At 38.3% G+C, this 23,113-nt stretch overlaps 1 protein-coding gene and 2 long non-coding RNA genes across 5 annotated transcripts in view; 2 read left to right on the top strand and 1 right to left on the bottom strand.

Moving 5' to 3' along the window:
- Window positions 1-12,429, top strand: part of LOC140854081 (uncharacterized) — a 60,899-nt gene extending 48,470 nt beyond the window's left edge. The window contains exons 2-3 of the long non-coding RNA XR_012137212.1: window positions 2,293-2,486; window positions 11,859-12,429. This is a non-coding gene — a long non-coding RNA (uncharacterized lncRNA). The remainder of the gene's footprint in view (window positions 1-2,292; window positions 2,487-11,858) is intronic.
- LOC140854082 (uncharacterized) lies at window positions 4,919-11,756 on the top strand. Its single transcript, XR_012137213.1, has 2 exons — window positions 4,919-6,920; window positions 7,001-11,756. It is a non-coding gene; the product is annotated as an uncharacterized lncRNA (long non-coding RNA).
- A 6,695-nt stretch (window positions 12,430-19,124) lies between the features above and the next one.
- On the bottom strand, window positions 19,125-21,387 carry LOC105057966 (cyclin-D2-1). 3 transcript variants are annotated; one of them, XM_010940707.4, is made up of 5 exons: window positions 20,813-21,387; window positions 20,613-20,699; window positions 20,183-20,483; window positions 19,925-20,058; window positions 19,125-19,561 (listed from the first exon to the last, which is right to left on the bottom strand). In XM_010940707.4, exons 1-5 carry the CDS (start codon window positions 21,074-21,076, stop codon window positions 19,295-19,297), a joined length of 1,053 nt encoding a protein of 350 aa, XP_010939009.1. In that variant the 5' UTR covers window positions 21,077-21,387; the 3' UTR covers window positions 19,125-19,294. The 3 variants fall into 3 exon arrangements, with proteins under 3 accessions (XP_010939009.1, XP_010939011.1, XP_010939010.1); XM_010940709.4 differs by having other exon boundaries at window positions 20,183-20,474; XM_010940708.4 differs by having other exon boundaries at window positions 19,127-19,555.
- Between the last annotated feature and the right edge of the window lie 1,726 nt (window positions 21,388-23,113).

Here is a 23,113-nt window from a genome sequence, read left to right as displayed (position 1 = left end):
GTCTTTCTTTCGCTGCTCTTGAATCAGCGAAGTACTTTTTCATCAACTGTCGAACCTCCCGTGGATATTTCTGACATACGGACACATCAGGATAACCATCAGTTAGGTGCTGCTTCAACCTAGTCACCTCTCCTCTCTTGAACTTTGTGTTGCACCATTTGCATTTCTAATGATACCAAGCCGAGAGCATCTCGCCATGATTCTAACCAATGTCACGCTCTGAATCTTTCTGCTTACTCATTTCTACAAGTATAACAAAATACGACAGTTTAATAATTATTAAAAAATATTATATATTATATATAAATTTAAAAAATTTAAATAATAATTTTAAAACTCATAAATTCAAAAAATATGTTATATGCTTCAAATAATATTTCTGAATTAGCTAAAATATAGTACTAATTTTATATATTTTTTATTTGATTATATTTTTTATTATTTAAATAATTATAAAAATATTTTTTAATTTCAAAAATTTTAAAAAAAATCTGAGATTAGATTCAAGTAGCTTGAATCATTCTAAACATGATTCAGAATCTCTGATTTTATTTTTTTTTGAATTTATTTTTTTAATAATTTTTTACAAATAAATATATATATTTAAAAAATATATAATTAATGAAAATCAACGATTTTAGTGTCATCATGTAGATTTTTCAAAAATCTATCACATATGATCAAATCATATCCAAATCATAAAATTTTTGTATGATTTTCTCTTATTTCCTTATTTCTTCGTTCTTATCTTTTTTTAGCCACAAAAACATAAAAATAAAATATTTATTAAAAAAATAATACATTACCTTACTCCCAATCGAAAATCATCGTCTCCTTGAAGAAATACTGCAATTTGATGGTATTTTTTCTCTTTTTTCTAATTTTTTTGGAAGGCTTCGTGTCGTCGAAAGCCTGAGAGCGTCTCTTGGAAGTTCCAAGAGAGTTCTTGGATTTCTATCAGAGAAAGAATCCTGGCTGCCACTAAACGACAGCCTAGGTCCCACCACACCCCCCCACACCCCTTGACCCCCATGTGATATGTCGGTACGATTCGGTTCAATGCCGAACCATACCGAACCAAGCCATACCGCCAGGTTTTGGGTGGTAAGGCTCCAAACCATGCCGAACTGTCCGATTCGATGCGGTTCGGATGATTTTTCGAAAAAAAAGGCCGACCTGGATCGGCTGGCCGTCGGTCTAGTTCGGTACACCCCGTACCGGGTGGTTCGGCCCAGTACGGCATTCCTTGGTACATTAATAGTATATATGTAAAGCCAAAATATCATATGGGTATATATATATATATATATATATATATATAATGGATTGACATGCAAAATCTGAATCTGAGTATCATGTGTATATGTTGACATATGTGAAATTTCTATGAATAGATAATAGATATCTACATATTTGTGGATGAAATTATTATCAGATAATTTATTGGTTTATTGGTTCAGATGTGCATTGCATCCCACTTCTATTGGATTATTGGAACAGGCTATCAAATATTGAGCATCATTTATTAGCTCCATCCATGTCTGAATATGAGGTTCTTTTTATTATGTAGTTTCTGTAACTTCTTGTGGCAAGATAGTTGGCTAAGTCATGGAATGGGGACAGTTTATTTTATATTTATGTTTGTTACTTTTGTAGGTATGTAGGGTTACAGGGGTGTTTCTCTGATTTCTCTATCTTGTTCCACTGTAATTATCTTAACAAAAAATCCCAATATAGTTCAATTTCAATTGTAGACTTTATTAACATCCCCTCGAGTACTATGGAGTATGGATGATTAATTATTCCAAGGCATCTAACATGCTTCTGCATATAGTTTGGTATCCATACTTTGCATAATCGGAAGGTTTGAATCTCTTTCAATTTTAACTGGGCTAAATAAGTTTGGGTTTGAGTAATTAAGGTAGTTTTAATTTGAATATTGGCCATAAAAATTAAAAAAATATAAAAAAAATCATATATGATAGAATATCTATTAGGATATTCTGTGATATTAAGAATCATGCAGATTATATTCCGGAGATTATGCATATCTGTTAAGATATTCTGTGATATCAAGAATCATACAGATTATATTTCGGAGATCATGCCGATGTTATGTCGATCCTTGATATCTCTTGATATCTCTTTTTGTATTCTCTTGTGGACAATCATAATTCTAGCCTAGATTCATTGTATCCCTTTCCTATACATTGTACTATACTGTATCACCATGAAATCATTGAAATCAAATACACTTACATTATTCATTTGTGATTTCTAACTTGGTATCAGAGCTTCAACGATGTTGTCAGATCCTCACACATGCACCACCGACTGCCACATCCGTTCAGCCCCTGACCATGCTGCTTGCGCCATTCTCTGATCCCACATGCAGACCGGTTCTTGAAGTTCTCAGATCGGTTCCCTAAGTTTTCCGGCCTGTTCTCCAATCTTTAGGTCGGTTTGGTCTAAATCAGCCTCGAAAGGTACTATTTATTATGGTTTTCTACTTGATCTACATCAATCTGTCATTTTTTGAGGTATATTTGTCAAGTCGATGGATAAATCAGATGTTTCTATACCTATTAGCACTATTTTGGATGGATCAAATTATATTTTGTGGGCACAAGAAATGTCTAGTTTCTTGAAAGGATGCAAACTCTAGTGCTATATCACCAGTTCTATCAAGAAGCCCACTAAGAACAATGATGAGGAAGATGAAGATTTTGAAGAACGTCTGGAAACTTAGGAGAGTAAGAATCATCAGATTCTCACTTGGTTTTGGAATACCTTAGTTCCGACCATTAAGCTCCAGTTCGGCTGATATCAAATGGCTAAGGAAGTGTGGGATCTGCTTTCCAATTACTATACTTCTGACATTGCTCACCGGTATCAGTTGCTTGGCACTCTTCACAGCATGTGATAGGAGGTTGGTCAATCTATTTATGATTTTTTATCAAAAATGCATGCAATCTAGGATCAATTGGCCTTGTGTGAACCTACCTTTTTGAATGATGCCGATGTACTCAAATTTGCTGACTATCGAGATCGTCTAAGGGTAATGAAATTTCTAATGGCATTACATGATGATTTTGAGTCTATACATGCTTCACTTCTTCAAGATTCTTTTCCTAAACTTGAGATAGTTGTGGCGGAACTTATCATAGAGGAAACCTGACTTGCTACTATGCAATCACAACATACTCCATCCAGTGTTTCTACATAATCTGTGATGGCTGTTGCAAACTCATCTTCATCAGATTCCTCCAAGACAAGATTCGCTGTACCGGTACCGGACGGCGTGCCGGTCCCGAACCGGTATGGTACGATGCCAGTACCGTACCATACCGACATACGGTACGCCTAGGCATACCGATCCAATACCGGTACACTATTTTTTTCGATTTTCAATTTTTTTTTGGATTTTTGAAGTTAATAATTGATAAATACAACTTCAATATGGTATTATATTGCATATTATTGACATATTTGGGTTCAATTTGGAGTTCGGTTGCGGTACGAAGATTTTTGATCCAAAATTTCAAATATATATTTATTTACATTATATTTCAACTATGTCATCTTAAAACTAAAGAAAAAATATATAAAATACGTATTAAAATGTATCTAAATATTTAAGTACAAAACGCAATAACTGATATACGAACCTTAAGATGTACTCTATATTTAATTTCTTGTCGAATGTCTGTGATGCTCGTAGATGTCTGGATCATCAACATAGTCTGAAGGGATATCAGTCCAACTCTCTAGCCAAGCTGCACCATACTCTCGAATATTTATCATCCCATAAGGCATCCTCTCTGGATTGTAAGATATCTCAGACCTCTCGTTAAAATTCTGACTCTGAAAAGTATCCTCGAGATGATGGTACGGTTGTGGAGGAGCCCATCCAAATATGCCAGTAGCAAAATCTGATCCGTAAGATGCTCCATGCTGCATAGGGTAGTAACCACTAGAAGATGATGCCTCGGATGCACCATATGCATATGGATCATAATGTGGCTATGGATAATAGGATCCATAATGCGAGGATGATCCAGATACATCCATGGACCCTACACCACGTGCAAGATCGTCCGCAGTATATATATATAATTAAAATATATACAAGTATAACAAAACACGATAGTTTTATGATAATTAAAATAATTATATATAATTTTAAAATAATTTTAATAATTATTTTAAAACTTATAAATTCAAAATAAATATGTTATATGCTTCAAATAATATTTTTAAATTATCTAAAATATAACACTATTTTTATATATTTTTTATTTTATAATTAAATTTTTTAATTTAAATAATTAAAAAATAATTTTTTAATTTCAAATATTTGAAAAAAATTTAAAATTAGATTTAAGTAGCTTGAATCATTCTAAACATGATTCCCAAACTCTAATTTTTTTTCTAAAATTTAAATTTTTTTATTTTTAAATAAATAAATATTTAAAAATATTTAAAAAAAATATAATTAACAAAAATTAATAATTTTGGTGTCATCATGTAGATCTTCCAAAGATCTATCATATATAATTAAATCATACCAAAATCATAAGATTTTGGCATGATTTTTTTCTATTTTTATTTTACCTCATTTTTATCCTATTTCTAACAACAAAAATAAAAAAAAAATATTTACTAACAAAATAACAGATTATTTTACCTCCAGCCAAAGATCAGTCTCTTCTTAAATCATTCCAATTTCACGAAATTTTGCCTTCTTTTCTAATTTTTTGGAGGTCTCAACGATTAAGTTGCCCACGACCATGGGTGTTCTCTAAGAACTCTCAAAGAACACCGAAGGCCTGGTGCTTATTAAAGCACCAGGCCCTCCCCCCATGTGAAGTGGGCCACGCCCATTTCTCTCCCCCTCCCTCCCCCCAACCATGTGAAAAGGCCCCCACCTTCCCCCCTCCCCCTCCTTTGGGTGGTACGGTTCGGTTCACCTCGAACCGGTCCAGAACCGAGCTGTACCGCTCGATTCCGGGCGGTATGGGCCCGAACCGGGCGGTTCGGTGCGGTTCGGAGTCTTTTTCCGAAAAACAGGTCCGAACCGGATCGGTAAGGGACCGGTCCGGCTCGGTACGCCCCGTACCGGGCGGTTCGGCCCGGTACGGCGAACCATGCTCCAAGAAGTACTGTAAGTATTGTGGTAGACCCGGTCATCTCATTACAGAGTGCTTCTGATTGCAACGTAAGCAGACTACGGGGTTAGGTCATCAATACCAAGGTAAGTCTTTTAGATAAGATTATGCTATAAATTCTTCTACGGAATCTTCTGCTATTGTTGATATTACTGATACTTCTTCTGTAAGCTCTTCTATCACTGTTTCTTTAGATGATCTTCACACAATCTTGAGGGAAGTTTGCCCTTCTCCTTCTGCCCTTTCTACCACTTCTGGTATTCTTAGTTCCTGATACTTTGATTCTGGTTGCTGTAACCATATGACTTCACATAAAGATGTTTTGCAATCTATAAAGTTCCTTCTATTGCACCTGTTGTTCATACTGCTGATAACTCACAAATGTCAGTCATTCATATAGGAACTGTTTGTAATGCAGACTTATCTTTACTAGAGACCTTAGTTCCAAAATTAACTCTGAATCTTATTTTTATTGGACAATTATGTGAGCTTGGTCTTAATTTATATTTTTCTTCTTATGGTTGCATTGTGCAGGATCCAAGGACGGGACACTCTTAGGATAGGCCATAGAGTAGGTTTCCTTTTCGAACTTGTTTCTCTCAAGATTCCATCCAATCTTCTATTGCCTTGTGCTGCCGCCACTTCTCTTGCTATGTGGCATTATCGTCTTGGTCATGTTTTATCTTCTAAGTTACGTCCTTTAATTTCTCGTGGTGTTTTAGGTTCTGTTAGTAATGAACAATTTGATTGTGTATCCTGTCAATTGGGAAAACATCATACTTTGCCCTTTAATAATAGTGACTGTACTTCATCTGCACCATTTGACCTGATTCACTCTAATATTTGGGGACCGCATCTACACCAACTATGGGGGGATCCAAATATTTTGTGATTTTTTTGGATGATTTCTCTCGCTTTATATAGCTTTATTTCATATGTAATCATTCAAAACTTGTTCTGATTTATCGACAATTTGTTTCCATGGTTCAAACATAATTTTCCTGCAACATCAAAATTTTTCGCACAGATAATGCCATGGAATATAAGGAAAAAGAGTTTTTTGATTGTCTTTCCCAAAATGGTACTATTGTTCATCGCTCTTGTCCTGGCACCTCTCAACAAAATGAACGTGCTGAAAGAAAACATAGACATATCCTTGATACTGTACGAACTCTTCTGGTTTCTTCTACCTATCTTAAGCAGTTTTGGGGTAAGGCTTCTCTCACAGCGATCTCCATCATTAATAGAGTTCCATCATCCATAATTGAAAACTTATCCCCATATAAGCGATTTTATGGTTCTGTTCCCAGTTATGATCTCCTTAAGGTTTTTGGGTGTGTTTGTTTTGTTCATCTTCAATCTCATGAACGAATAAAGTGAGAACCTAGAGCTCATCTCTGTTATTTTCTTGGGTATGGAATTGAGCACAAGGGTTATAGATGTTGGGATCCTATATCTAAATGTCTTCGTGTATCTTGACATGTCACCTTTTGGGAACACAAGATGTTTTCTGACATCTAAAAATTTGAGATCTCAACATCACATAATCCTTTGTTTACTAATCCCTCTGCAGAATTGTTTTCAGGAGATTTTTCTACAGAGTTCTCTGTCGAGTCTCCCCAGGCTCCTTTGTCTCCCAGTGCAACAGAAGATAATGCTTCTACTATGATTGCCCATGGTTCTTCTATCTCTTCCAAGGATCCTACATAGCCTACCACATCCATTTCTTCTTCCCTTCGACGATCCACTTGGGTAAGTCAACTATTTGCTCTTCTTCATGATTTCCATTGTTATTCTACTACTGCTACTTTACATGAGCCTCAAACATTCAGAGAAGCACAATACGATCCTCTGTGGCAAGAAGCTATGGCAGAAGAATTAATAGCACTTGATAAGACTCACACTTGGGATTTGGTTGACCTGCCACCTAGAAAGTCTGCTATGCATTGCAAATGGGTGTACAAGATTAAGACCAGGTCGGATGGTTCTGTAGAGTGCTATAAGGCATGGCTTGTAACCAAGGAATTCACACAGGAATATGGCATCAATTATGAGGAGAAATTCGCTCCTGTTGCATGACTCACCTCTGTGCGTGCTCCTCTGGCCCTGGCTGCTGGTAAATGCTGGAGCCTCTTTTAGATGGATCTCAAAAATGCTTTTCTGAATGGTGATCTAGAAGGAGTCTACATGAGTCCTCCTCCAGGCTATTCTCATCCTCTGAACAAGGTTTGTTGGCTTCGTCGCGCACTTTATGGTCTCAAGTAGGCTCCCCAAGCATGGTTTTCTAAGTTTAGCTTGACTATTCAAGGACTTGGATTCTCTTCTAATCCTTATGACAATGTCTTGTTCATTCAGTGAACACCTCAGGGATGTATTCTCCTACTGCTTTATGTGGATGATATGATTATTACAGGTGATGATTTGAGCGGTATTGACTCACTTAAGAGAGACCTCAGTCAGCATTTTGAAATGAAAGATCTTGGTTTGCTCAGCTACTTCTTGGGTCTGGAGGTTAATTCTGCCGATATTGGATATTATCTTTCTCAGGCCAAGTATGCTACGGATCTTATTTCCAAAGCTGGACTTACTGACAGCAAGATTGAGTCAACTTCTCTTGATTCGGATGTGAAACTCACAGCCTCTGATGGACAACCACTCAGTAATCCTACATTATATCGGCAACTGGTGGGCAGTCTTGTCTATCTCACAGTTACTCATTCGGATATAGCATATGCTGTTCATTTGGTCAGTCAGTTTATGGCTGCACCTCGCACAATACATTATACTGCAATTCTTTGCATCATTCGCTATGTGAAGGGCACTCTTTTTCATGGACTTCATTTCTCTTCTGAGTCCTCATTGACTCGCGAGGTTATTCCGATGCAGACTGGTTAGGAGATCCCTCTGATCGATGCTTTACCACTGGTTACTGCTTCTTCCTTGACGATTTTCTCATCTCTTGGCGAAGCAAGAAGCAAACCGTGGTTACCAGATCTAGTACAGAGTCTGAGTATCGGGCTTTGGGGGATGCTGCTGCTGAACTTCTCTGGTTGCATTAGTTATTGCAGGACACGGGAATAGTTCGTGAAGGCGTTATGGTTTTCTTTTGTGACAACCGCAGTGCTATTTAGATTGCACATAATGATGTCTTCCACGAACGCATCAGGCATATTGAGATTGATTGTCACTTTGTGCGACAACATATTTGGCAGGGTACTATCTCTTTAGGTTTTGTCTCTTCTGCTGATCAGATTGCTGATATTTTCACTAAATCTCATGCTCCAGGATGTTTCCGAGATCTACATAGCAAACTCAAGTTATCTGCTTCACTGCCACCTTGAGTTTGAGGGGGGATGATAGAATATCTGTTAAGATATTCTGTAATATTAAGAATCATGCAGATTATATTCCGGAGATTATGCATATCTGTTAAGATATTTTATGATATCAAGAATCATGCAGATTATATTCCGGAGATCATGCCGATATTATGCTGATCCTTGATATCTCTTGATATCTCCTTACTTTTGCATTCTCTTGTATACATAGTCATAATTCTAGCCTAGATTCATTGTATCCCTTTCCTATATATTGTACTCTACTATATCACCATGAAATCATTGAAATCAAATACGCTTATATTATTTATTCGTGATTTCTAACTATATAAATAAAATAAAAGACAAGTGTATCAGTATCATTTTTAGATTATGTATTGTTTGAAACCATTGGGTGCATCATATAGAGTTTCAATGGTTGGACAACTGTTAGAATCTACTTAAAGAACTCTTAGAGAATGACTCAGAATCAGAAGAAAAATAATGAGGGGAAAAAGAACAGTTAGAAAAATAGATTAGGTACCTCATAACCCAATTCCTGTCTGCTTTCATATCTGGTCAAAAGACACAAAATATAAGTTTAATCCTGTCATAATGCTTTCTAGAAGCTCAATATATCACCCAGGATTAAGTTTGGCTAAGACAGCCTCAAAGGTTGGCATTCCATTTTAAATTTGTCGATTGTGGTCTGAACTAACTGAATCTGGACTGAAATTGATTAGTCCCAGCCAGAATTGATTGTAGTTACCAAACTACCTAAATTCAAGCAATATGGATCAGTTTCAGCCGAAATGTTTAAAAAGATAAATAACTTAAAACTTTAGACGTAGAAGAGTATAGCATGACACTTTATGGTTTTTTCTCCAGTGTTCTATATGATTATATGTTTTTAATATAAATATATACTAGGTCATTAATGAAATGAGTTCAATTCTATTCCTAGTGCAGTTTATGAGATCTATTTTGTGAATAAGGTGATTGCTAATGAATATTGCTTTATTTATTAAATTCTGGTATCAATCCATATATGCATTGCTTGTCTATGTATTCTATAGTTTAATGCTTACAGAAACATCTAGTGAGTGAGTACATTATTGGATGCAGATGATATTTTTCACAACCGATCATAAATTTATTGCATACAAACCCCTTAGGGTATGCACTAGTTGGAATGTTCTTTTGTGCTCTTTGAAGATTCATCGGCAACCATGAATATGATAGAAATGCCAATCCGTATTTAAAACTTGATGACTTCATGACATTATTTGTAAGGATTATTGTGTTCAAAGGTTGGGATAGCTAAATATTATTATTCTAGCACCAAAAGATTATTCATTATTGGAATATATTTTTTTTGAAGTCCATTCACTTCTATTTTTCTATCTGAACATGATTTTATTTCTTATGTATACCGCTTGTTTGCCCAACCACTAATTTAACATGTTATCTAATGAATGACCAATAAATCAAAAACCACAGTGGCTAATAATTTGGAATGTTTAACTAATGAGAGCCTTTCAAACTTCTGTAGTATTTTCGATTGTCAAGTTAGAAGTTTGTGGGCTCTCACAACTGGTTTTGGTGTCATTTAATTTTTATTGTCTTTTCATGCTAGTAAATTTATTTGTTTATTTATTTATTTTCAAGGAAAAAGGAATGTTATGATTTTTGGTCTATACCAAAAAGAAAGTTTCTCGTTGAATACATTATAGAAATGTATATTAATTTTATAAAACATGAAAGAAAGCTTGATAGATTTACATCTCTTCTTCTTTGGACAGCTTGAGCTATGACATCTAATGTATGTTCTGTCAGTTTACTAAGCATATTGTTCTCTTCTCTTTTTTAATTCTTTTTAACTATTTATTGTATTTTGTTTATTGGTAATTTAGAAGTACTTTATTTGATGCCAAACAAAGTGATATACAAATGCATCCTTAATTTTGCAACATCAAATATTTTGCCGGTAAGTGGCAGCTAATTTGCTATAGAAAGACCAAAAAGGATCTTGTGTCTTTTCTAAAGCATTCATTTTGCACAAAAAAGAAAATGAAAAATAACAAAATGTCCCTTCCAATCTTACTATATATATCATAGTTCACTTTTAATAGCTTGTAGACTTTAGATATTTATTGCACTAAAGCATGTTGGGTTTGCACATGCAAAAACATTGTTTTAATGCATTCAGTGGTGCACACTATATCTGGCTGATTGGACACTTATCATCTATATCCTATTTGTTGAACTGGTATTGAAGATTTCAAGCTTACAATTAAACTCGTAATAGGAGAAATGGTAGGGAAGTTTCTCGATCAAGATTTGCGATCTCAGTATCGGATCTGCACCGGCACCATCTTGATATAGTATTGGTACACCCAGTATGGGGTCGGCTCGGTGTATTAATACTCGGTACACCTTCCATACCATGTATCGTGCTGCTAAGATATAGTATGCCTGGTACAGATCAATATGGTGTATCGTGTTCTAGATTGTTTTTGTTTTTCTGCTCAAAGAAAAAGTGCCCGTTGTTTTGGTACAGTAGGAGGTATGGAATCTCAAGAAACTAAAAACGACAAAAAAATAAGGACTGAGCATCAGCATTAAGGAGCAAGGATAGCTGCACGGGGATTTCATCACTGGCCTACAGATTCAGAGGATCATCACTTACAGAAACTAGTCTGCAGCTTGTTGTCTTCACCATACACGTGGGAGGCTCGAAAGCAATTACAGGTTGAAGCTAAGTGCAGCAGATCATAAAGGAGAGGATGAATCTATATGGAGTCTTTGGGAGGATGGTTGAACCAATGAGTCACACTAGTGGAATCACCCTCAATCCATATATCCTTGTGAAACATGTGGCATAAATTGTACAGTGATAGATATCCTTCTATTTGCCATATGTGAGAATCTGCCCTTAGATTGCGAGAAATACAAAATAAAATACAGGTGGTTGGGGATCAGCTTTCGTGTTTGAATCCAGATCGGACGAAAAATCTGTTTAGCAAAGTCCAGACCTACTCTGCTGGGTCTGGAGACCATCAGATGAACTTTCACTTTCATTGAATTTATTGGGATTGGTGACCTTATCATCTATTGTCTTTTCATGTACTAATTCTGTAGCAGCACTATGAACACCAGGTGCTACATGAACGAACAAAGTGTCAGTTAATACACATGCATTTGTAGATTCCAGCTCTTCTTTTTTATCATTTACCATGATGATCACTGAGTCCTTGCTGACACTGCTATTTGTGTTGAAAGATTTTGTATTGAATGTTCTGATACTAACATCTTTAGTTCCAAGAGCCATATATACAAGGAAGTCTCACCACTGTTCCACTTTCTATGGCAGGCAATATGCTGCAACTGTGAAGAAAGTGTATCTGTTACGTAGATCAACATTGAATAGAGTATCTTGACCGAATAGTATGCAACCTATCTTTGATTAGACACTATGCAGATGGAAGTGATTTCCAGTATAGCTAGAAGTTCTTTTTGTTGGTATACTATTTTTTTAATAATTTTGGTTTGTAAAACTGCAGATAACTGTGACAACAAATTCTGATCATACATAAACCTTGATCAGCAATTGCAGATAAATTGGTACAGTTAATGGATACTCAGTTGCTACAAAGAATCCTATCGATACATTGTTCTTTCTATATGAATTGTAAAAGTAACCTATGCTGCCTGCATATATTTGTGGTTGTTGATTTCAGTATCTGTGATTAAGGATGTTTTGTTGAGTGGAAGCCGGGGGTGTTGGTGAAGGTTCTTTATATTCAAGTGTCATTGCTTGTTCAGTCTTGGAATCCAAGACTGGAGAAAAATCCGAAAATAAGATAATTAAATGAATGCAAGCGAAAAATAACAGAATGGTTGGTATGCAGCATTTGGCATTTTAAGTTATTATAGGGCATTCGTTGTTAAACATGATTTTTCACAACCCAATATAATGGTAATGATCAATTAGCAAAAGCTGCAGGCTCTGTTGATTAATTGTTTCAGTGGTCAAGTATAACTAGGCGTGCACATTTTCTGCTCCGAATACACCTTCCAGAATATTAGATATTCTTTCATGAAACTTGTTGCCTGCTAAAGCATTGTTCTATCAATATAAATGTCAGGGTCCAGTGAAGGTTTACAAAAAAGTTTCTCATCTAAACATAGATAAATAATTTTCCATTCATCTGAATACCAGATATTAGCCTTCAAATTTGCTGGAACATCTGAATTAACAGAGGGTCAAGAGTGTCAAACAGGGACAGAATAAAAGTGTGTGAGAACATTGGGAGGAGGTTCATGATTTGAATATTGAGAGGTGCTTCCAAATTTTTGGCTGTACTAATTCTGAGGGTGGTGTTCCTGCTGTTCTTAGAAAAAGAAATGAGCCATAATACAACAGCTACAAAATATAACACAGTTAAGACATGGAATGGCAACATATTAAAACTGTATTTTCAAATTTCAACGGTATACTTTCCATCAAACAATTTTTTATCATTTGAACTCGATTCTCTATCAGATTTTTGCACTGCCGAGTGAAGCGGGATTCCCTCTGCTAGGGTCACGATACTTTTTGTATTTTTTGGTTCAAAGTTCCAACAAGCTGGTACCTATCCTTGTTGGAATTCCCCCCCTAAAAGTCTATGAACCAGCTCATAAGATTACAGCTGCCTTAAGGACCCCACAACATGCAAATTATATCCTACGGGGCATGCACCACATGGCCATGCATGCCGATTGTCACAACCATGCATTTCTATAGCGGAGCACCGAGATAAGTGTCTGATAAACGGAGCCTATAGGAACAAACGGCTTTAATTGGCGGCATGCACAACTTTGTGGTCCATACAGTGTAGATAATAATTCCTCCCCCACAACATGGATCTTTTAAGTGTGGTACAAGTCAAATCCTCTAATTTTTGTTAATTACAGTCTTGTTTATGTATCGAGCTGCATTTGTCCAATCTCTAACTCTGTCACAATATGCAGTTCTCTCTTTTAAATGTGCCGCTTGTGTGATGCATGTTTTGAGATCTAGTGTCTACAATCCTTTTGTATATTACAAGTAAAAGGAGCATAACACAAGAGTAGCTTAATCTTAATCTCTACAACATTACCTTCTTATAATGTGGGAAAAAATAGATAGGATCCACAGGACCCAATCTAATAATTGGGTGGAAAGGCCGTGGACCAGGTCTCAGAAAAGATCATTGAATGGGGTTCACGAGATGGTGATGTGTTGTGGGCCTTCAAGAGTACCCCTTGTCTATTTTTCAACAGGTGTAGTTAAGCTTCACTGAGAGACTCAGTGATTAGCAATAGTCGGCTATGTTTCCCAAATCATTCCATTCATCACTGTTAGTATCAGTTCCAAACAGCAGTGCCAACTGCCGCTGTACCCCATGCTCCCATATCATGCAATTGTGAAGGCAGCAGGAGTTCCTCCTGCGAGCCACAACAAGATGTGACAGATCAGGTGGACCATAGGGGGATGCAGAACATGTTCATGTGGCAAATCGGTGCTCCGCACATCAGATGCACCAATGGAGACTGCTCTTTCCTAGCAACTGTGGGTATTTCTCTGGCATTGAGTTGCATTGGTACAACAGTATATTCTAAAAGAGCACCTCATGCAGTGGGGTCATATACTCATTTAGGTTCTTGGATCTTTGCCACTAATCTAGCTAGTGTAATTTTCTCTTGGCCAAGGACATGCTATTAGATTTGTGCATTGTAAAGCACATCTTAGATTGTCATGTGTCACACCTGGCCCTTTAGTAGGAATACAATATCGGCTATGCAATAAGGTACAATGTAGGGCATGATACACCTACTTGGCAGGCTGGCTGCCCTGCAAGTAAGGCATGCTCAACATGAGGCTGCTAACTAAAACAACATAGAACATGTGGGCCCATGAGACATGGCATTGGGCCAAGGCCCAAGATTAGACCAAGCTGACTTGGATGGGAAACAGGGAAGGGCCACTAGCAGAGATCTCAAGGTAAGAGGGTGGTGTGGTGATGGTCGAACTAAAGAGCAAGGATCCTCTGTGGTGCATGCATGGCATTACTACTACTATGCACGAGGGGTGGCAATTGATCTAATATGAATGGGGTTGATCGATACCCATACTCATTTCGTCAGTAAAAAATCCATATCCATATCCATCTCAGATCGGATCAGGCTCCAAGAACGGATCGAATCAGGCTCCAAAAAAGCTCTATAAATTTGTGTTAAGGATACCCAAAGTCCTAGTATAGTTTAAAAAGAAAGAATTATGTAATGGGGCAGAGCTCCATAAATTGAGAATTTTGTAGCCAAAGAAGAATCTTTTCGATCAAAAATCTACAACCATACAAAATATCATTTTAATAGAATCCTATATATTTAGAAAAAAAATCCAATCAGGAGTCCTAATCAGGTGGGAGGCTTGGAGTGTCGGAACATGCAAGCTTAAGAGAGGTGAAGCAAACGAATGTTGGGTATTGGATGTCTGTGTGTGTGTAAATCAGATCGATTTCGGAATGGGGCATATTATTATTCGTATCCAACCCATACAATTTTTTTTTAAAAAAATCTATACTCATCTCAGATTTTAATCGAATCGAATAAAATCCTTTTCCATTCAGATTGAAAGGAATTCGATACCCGACGGGTTGAATCAAATTGCCACCCCTATTGTGCAGCCATGGATGATGGCCATCAAGAGATGGATGGCCTAAGACAATTCACAAATATATGTCATGTATGAGGTTGTTTATGGTTGTCCATCTTCTGATGGATGGTCTTCGAAGGATGCATAGTATCTTGCGGTGCGCATGCAACACCGCAAATACTGGTTGGGAACTAAAATAGTTGGCGAATGTATAGAGCAAAGGAAACTTTTCTACCACCGGGCAACAGGACCGGTAGAGAGGTACGTAGGTGAGGGCAAGAAAGAGCAAGAGAGGGTACAATTACAAAACTTTGTTAATAATGTCTGTCTCTTGCCCTTGCTTCTTTCCAAGGACCCCCCCTTCCCTTCTCATCTAAAGGTCTTCTCTCTCAGCTCTGGAATGGGGCCCTTGGCACTGTTCTGGCCAGGCCTCACATGCCCCTCTCAACAGTGCCCACATCACTGCATCCAGCCTGGAGCCTGGCCCTCTCTTGTCAATTGTCCTGCTCTGCTGAGGCCCTTAGGCTATGACCCTCTTGGAGCCAAACGATTTGGTTTCTGAGGAAAAGGGGCAGTCCCTTGACCTTTCTTTCTCCTCCTCTTCTGCCTTGGACTCTTTGAGGAGTAGGTTTCTCAAGGACTATAGGTTGAAAGGGACGTAAAGCTAGCCCTTTAGCTTTTCAGTGGGAGCAAAGGTGGCAAGGGATTAGGATTTCAACATTTAGAGTAATTGTACATTGGTGGAAAGCATGGTTATCTAGACCGTTTGTAGCTCTGTTGTTGGAACTTGGAAACCAGGAGCTTTGGCCTTTCCATGGTGCCTTGGGTTGTGGAGGTGACCACAGCGTCAGCGGATTGGGTCCATAAAAATCCCAACATTTTGGACAAGAATCCTGAATATTTTGTGGTCCTTGATTAGGATCTCATTTTTCTCATTAGTTTATGTGCCACTATGTGAAACATTTTGTTGAGAGACTACATTTATATATATAATACTATGGTAAATCCATATATAACGTGATGTATCATTTTGGCTCTCAGTGGAAACTACTTAATGGTGAACCCGTTTACACAAAATATTGTAGCTTTCTGATCATGCTTCCAGATATATCAGTATTCATAATGTTATTTTGTTGTACCCTCTGAACAAGTGGCTCCATCCAACTAGGTTGCTAAATTCACCATTAGAACTCTTTGCGCCTCCATGAGACCTACTTGGACGCATGAATACTATATCCTCACGCCAGAGAAATAGTTTGGGAGCATCTGCTTGTTAACTCCCTCTACGTATGTGACATGGATAAATTTATTCTGTCTGATCATGCCCTCAATAAAATTGATGCATACCCATACATATCCGCACTTGCTAGAAACCATGTTTCAGGCCCAGGTTTTCCATTGGATTTGTCTGGCAAGATGACCAACACAACACAAGAAATGTCTCCAAAACTGCATGGAAAACTAGCAAGTTTTAGTGTCTTATTATATGTTTTCCTCATGATTTTCAATGTTCCTCATCTTAGATTGAGGCCATTTTACAAGTGTAGTGCACATCACCTTCTGAATATATGCATCTCTCCAACGTCTCATCATGCCATCTACAGCAGCTTTAGGATGTCAGAATTAATGAATAAATTATCATTCTATTAATTGAACCTCCCCTGCTTCTCTCTAAAAAAGTAGTTAAAAGAGTTTTTCTACTGAGAAAGGAGACCCATTTAAAAATACCAAGCATGCTCATATAACTATACAGAACTCTCAGATTAATCATTATAAGCCATTCACATGTAATAGTGCAAACACTTGCAAGAAAACGTTGCATGCATCATGCATGCCTGATAATGTGTACTTGCTTTTCTATGATGTTGCTTCCACTCATTCTAGTCATCAAAAATCAATGTTCAGTTATCTTTTTGTTGAATTAGCTACCAAGAACTTTGAATTTCATACTACAAGATCCTTTTTTATAAAAATAATAACAATAATGTTGCGCCCACCAATCTAAATACTCGGATTTTTAGATTAGAATCTTAACATGGTATCAGAGTTCACTGATTCTTCTTACTTCATGAAACTCCCACGCTCTTATACTTACTGATCCACATGTCATCCTTTATTCCGGATCCCACATATTAAGAGGGGTGTTGAGAAATAATAGTTCTACATCAAAAAGGTTAAAAGACTAGCGGCATACCCTTGATCCATCCACCTAAACACCCGGATATTTTAGATAAAACGTTAGCAAAAAAAAAAATAAAAATAATAATAAAAAAATAATAATAATAATAATTTGAGCTAATCATTTAACATCGATGGCAAGAAATAGTCTACAATGAATTTTTGGTAACATATTTGCATGACATCAGGCACTATTTACATATTACCACCTTCCAGAAACTTCAGATCCCTTTCAAGTTTTTATTCTATGACCAATTCACATTAAGCCTCCATCATTTAACTGAATTAAGCTTCTGGACAACAGAGCATTAAACATGGGGACAGTCTGGGCCCTAGGTACCACCCTAAAGATGTGGGCTAAAACAATGAGGCTCACTTCACATTTCCCATGTCACCCAAAGCCCGAAAAAGAGCATAAAAATATTAAAAGCTAAAGTGACACATCATACAAGAACAAAAAAAAAAAAAAAAAAAATCCCATGGTGGTGTGCGCGTTTAAAAGTCAAGTCCCACGACCTCCAACGTAGAAAACCACACCGTTCCATGATGTTGGGTTGCTGCTCCGCCACCAGCCACCCATTTCCATTATTAGAATATAAGAAACCACCACCAAAGCATGCACAGAGAGACAAATATGGAACCCACTCGACCAGCACTGTAATTATAAACCCACCCTATCGGACTCCAACACCCATAGCTTTCGGTCTGATTTGATGGGTCGTAGGACTAGGGGTGTTCTTGTAATTACGCTCCAAAGCGATGGGCCCGGCATGCGGCCTCCGTAACGAAGGAGGGTGGCGGGAAACGACGAATGGAGTCTTTTTCCGTCCACAACCACACCGTCACGCGGCAAACCGTAAGATGCTCCTTTCTGAAGCCAGCGACTTCCAGCCGTTTGATGCTGCCTCTTTCCACGTTGACGGTTGCGATCCTCCCTCTTAGCTGGCTCGCAGTTTGATGGAATGATGACTTCACCTCCACATCCGGTCACTCAAACTAGGAGATCAGGAGCCGTCCATCAGCGGGCGACGTAGACGAGTAAGGAAACGGTAGGCGAGCCTGTCATCGAGTACGGAGTGAATACCTGACGGTTCCTTCTGGAGGACAGGAAACGGCCGATGAGATCTCTCGGCGAGGATTCGGACGGACGAGGCGCGATTGCTACAGCCGAGGTCCAGCAGAACCATCCGAAGGACCACCGGTACACGACAGGAGGAAGTTAAAGCTCCTTGCGCGGGAACGTTAATACCACGCCATTATTATCATCGACAGCCGCTAGCTTCGAGGAAACTGTGTGACAGAGTAGCCGGAAAAGGGGGCGTGAGAATATCGCTACAGGGGGACGATAAAAGTTCGAGCATCACGGGGTCCACCCCGACGCCGCGGCATAGCGCGGGCAGCGGATGCGGGACACACGCTACTTTTTCTGTCACGAGACCACGTGTCTCAAAACCATTGGCTCAAGTTAAAAGCTCATCATCGTCCTTGCAGTACTACCGGGAATTAGGAAACAAAAGATTTCGCGCCACAATGCCCGTTTTACCCCTAATCGTCGTTCAAATTAAAACGAGAGCACGCCGCGTTTAATCGAACCCACCAGCGCTGCTCCAAGCGCACCACGCCTGCCACCTCGGTCTTGGGAAAGCGGGCACGGGGGCAACTGCGGAATCCAAAATTACACTGGGCTCCAAAAACTAATCCTATCACATGATTAGAATATTTTGGGAATAATAATTACTGCATCATGAGATCTTGACAACCGATTAATTAACGAGATTGTTCTTAATCTCTCGTCAAAGAATTATTATTAAATAGAGATGGGAACAAAAAGAGCAGCACAACAGTCCCTAGCTGTGAGGGCCCTAAGCTAATCTTGCATCCAAAATCTATTCCATATTATATTATAAAAAGAACTACTAGTTTTTTCTCTCCCAACTTATAATAAAGCTTCAGAGATTTTTACCATCATTGCCCGTATCTATACTCTCTATACAACGGCCCTCAGCCAGACGCCGGCGCTTGGGAGGCGGCTCGGGCATGGGCGCGGCGGAGGATTTCTGGGTGTCGCAGCTACCGCACGCCGCGGCGTCCAGCACGCCGACCGGGCTCTGTGGAGTCGGCGGCTCGCGCCCCGGCTTCGCCCGCCTAGCCGAAGGGCACGTGTCTATCAGGTACTCCTCCATTAGCTGGCGACACCCAAGCACCGTTTCCTGAACCTCCAAAAAAAAATATAAAAAACAAAATTATTACAATATTTTACCGTCCCCTCACCAAGAAAAATTTTACTGTCGGAATTGACCGGCAAAAAGATGAAATAAAAAACGCACCCAGACTTCGGGGTCCGGTCACCATCCGTTAAAGTTACATTCTTCCACATAAAGTTGGTCAAGACTTTTCTTTCTTATCTATGTATTTTCGCTTTAGAAATAATACCAATCTGGTAAATTCTCTTTTTCCGGTCAGTGAGGATGAGTGCCAACGCGACTCGCACGCAGCGAGCGACGGAAAATGTTGGCATGCAATGGGGTAATTTTACCGGCGCGTGACCGGGATCCGACACTTAAACGAGAGGAAATTACCTTGTTCACCCACTCGTCGAAGCGGCTCGATGAATCGCCGTGGTCTAGGGCCGGGACGTCGGCGATCTCGTCCGCGGCGCAGAGGACGGCCGCGGCGGCGATGGCCGACGGCCGGTAAGCCAAGAAATCCACCACTGTCAATAATCAAAAACAAGCATTTTAATAATAAGCCAAGGACAACAATTAAAGCACATGTTGACAGCTAATAAATGGATAAAAATGAGATTTTTTTGGTAAATAAAAGGTTTCCGTTAATACCACGGTGGGTGCTGAGGATGAGATCGGCGGCGCGGGAGAGGAGGGCGGCGGAGGAGGGGAGGGCGGCGGCGAGGTGGGGGAGGAAATCGAAGGGGGTGATGGAGCGCATCCGCCAGCGGAGAGCGGCCATGAGAAGGAGCTCCATCCGACGGACGGTGCGGGGCTCGAACACGAAGTGCGGGTCCAGGACCTGGAGGTCCAGCAGCAGCGGCACGTGCGTCTCCTCCATCTTCGCCGCCACCGACACGCACGCCACCGAAAGCAGTTGTATCGGCCACCCGCTTTTCTGACCCTGCATCGTCTTCCATATTTACCCCAAAATCAAAAACAGTTGAAAAAAAAAAAAAAAAAAGAAATCACACCATCTCGACGCCACGAGTTTAGATTTTGATGACAGATATATATAAAAAAAAAAAATCACATCGCATACCGGGAGGTTATGCGAGGAGAGAAATCGGTCGAGGTAGTTGACGGAAAGGTACGCTGTCACCGGCCGGAAGCGGTAGAACTCGTTCACCTGATGACATTGTTATAAAACAAAACAAAAAAAAAAAAGGGAAGATAACTAGATTAATAATGGAAGAAAGAAATGGGAATAAAAAAAGGTGGGCACTTGGGGAGAGAGAAGACCTTGAGAATCCAATTGATGGCGTCCTGACGGGCGGTGGAGTCGAGGGCGCGGGCGAGGAAGCGGGAGAGGTAGTCGGGACGGGGCATGTGGTCGGGCTCGGCGGCGAGAAGGGCGGCTACGGGACGGTCGCCGGGGGAGACAGGAAGGTTCCACTCCTCGTCGACGACGGCCACGCCGTCGTCATCCCACGAGGCCACGTCATCGGCGTCCTCGGCGCAGAACAGATTAGAGGACGCGGAGAGAAGCTCCGGGGAGAGCACCATCGGAAGGAGGAGCAAGAGGAGGAGGAGGCGGCGGGAGAGAAAGGAAAATAGGGGATGAAGGTAATGGGGTGTTCAGGGGGATGGCATTCGCGTTTCCCGGGCTGGGGAAACGACGGAGGAGGCGGAGGCGGGTGGTCCGGGGGGAGGCGGAGCAGCCGGCGGCGGCGATGGGTTTGGGCATGGAAGAGAGGAGGAGGAGAGAGAAAGGGTCTCTCTCTCACTCACTCACTGAAGCGCTCGCTCGCTCGCTTTCTCTGGCGCAGTGCTGGCTGGCTTTTGACGGCCGGTTTCGAATGGCAAGATGTATTGCGTGGACCGAAGGGGAAAGAGGCGTTTCTCTTCGGGGAATTTATATATAATCCGCATATTTTGTGTTGTTATTTAGGTTTTTTTATTTTAAGGTAAAATTGGGAAATAACCTTTTTGCCCATTGTTTTAATTGAAGATTTGGTGCTTATTATCCGTCTGTTAAGCTGTTGGCCGGGTTTAGTAATTTTGACGGCACAAGAAGAGCTGGCCAAGAATAATCCATGATGGGCCCGAAATTGGAGAGGGCAGATAGGAGAAGGAGAAATTTTTTATTCATTGCACGCATTGTTATGATAAAATTAACATAGAGTACATTATTTATTTATATTAGATCATGTAATATAATTAATAATAAAATAAATATTTAATATTATTTAAATTTTTTATCAAATTTTTATTGATAAAATTATTTTTTTCTATAAAATAAAAAAAATAATATTATTATTTTCTAATGTCTTGCATGACTTTATGAAATATATATGGCATACTGAACAATATATATTATTTTTTGTATCTTTATATGACTTCATTATGTCTTATATATTTTTATATGGCATCATGTATAATATAAATGGCTTCTTGATACTTTATATGACTTCCTATAAATATATATATATGATATCCAAAATAATATATATGATTTTTTGTAAATATATATAATATTCTGAATAATATATTTGACTTTCTGTAAATATATATGATATCCTGAACAATATATATGACTTTCTGTGTCTTTATATGATATTTTAAATAATATATATAACTTTCTGATACTTTATATGACTTTCTGTAAGTATATATGACATCCTAAATAATATATATGATTTTTTGAAGAAAAAAATAATATATATATATATATATGATATTTTGAATAAAATTTATGGCTTTCTGATATCTTATATGACTTTCTATTTATATATATGATATCTTAAATAATATATATGACTTTCTGTAAGTATATATAATATCCTGAATAATATATATAATTTTCTGTATCTTTATATGATATCTTATTGGTTACTATGACTTCCTAATGCCTTATGTGACTTCATGTTGGTTATAATAACTAATAAGATATCATATAAAGGCATAGAAAGTTATATATATTATTTAAAATATCATATATATATTCATGAAAAGTCATATATATTATTTATGATGTCATATATATTGATAGAAGTCGTATAAGGCATCAAGAAGGTATATATATTATTCAAAATATCATAAATATTCACAAGAAGTCATATACATATTGTTTAGGATATCATATATATTCATAAGAAGTCATATAAGGTATCAAAAAGTCATATAAAGATACAGAAAGTTATATATATTATTCAAAACATCATATATACTCGCAGGAAGTCATACAATGTATCAAAAAATAATAATACTATTCTTTTTTTATGTAATGAAGGAAAAAGATATTTTCATCAGCAAAAATCTGATGGAAAAAAGTTGAGTGGCATTAAATGTGTATTCGATTATTAATTATAGTACGTGGTCCCATGTGATTAGATAGTACGCTCCACATTAATTTTGCTACACCACATGTGATGCATAAAGAATTACTAAAAAGAAAAATTATAGCCAACATTGCAGGCATCACATCACCATGCATGTAGATAATCACAATTGGTAATTTCTATAGCCATTGCGAGAAAACAGTATTTTTACGATCGATTTTTTTTATCAAATTTATGATCGATCTTATGATCAATTCTTAAA

The sequence above is a fragment of the Elaeis guineensis genome, chromosome 15 (assembly GCF_000442705.2).
Source record: "Elaeis guineensis isolate ETL-2024a chromosome 15, EG11, whole genome shotgun sequence".
Taxonomy (NCBI): domain Eukaryota; kingdom Viridiplantae; phylum Streptophyta; class Magnoliopsida; order Arecales; family Arecaceae; genus Elaeis; species Elaeis guineensis.
This window is presented reverse-complemented; position numbering and strand designations above follow the sequence as displayed.

Excerpts from the sequence above, each read along its gene's own strand:
- LOC105057966 (XM_010940707.4), bottom strand. The coding sequence starts at position 21,076 with ATGGTGCTCTCCCCGGAGCTTCTCTCCGCGTCCTCTAATCTGTTCTGC. Across the intron at positions 20,484-20,612 it reads TCTCCTCGCATAACCTCCCG|ACGATGCAGGGTCAGAAAAG; the intron begins GTATGCGATGTG and ends TAAATATGGAAG. Across the intron at positions 19,562-19,924 it reads TCGACGAGTGGGTGAACAAG|GTTCAGGAAACGGTGCTTGG; the intron begins GTAATTTCCTCT and ends TTTTTTTTGGAG.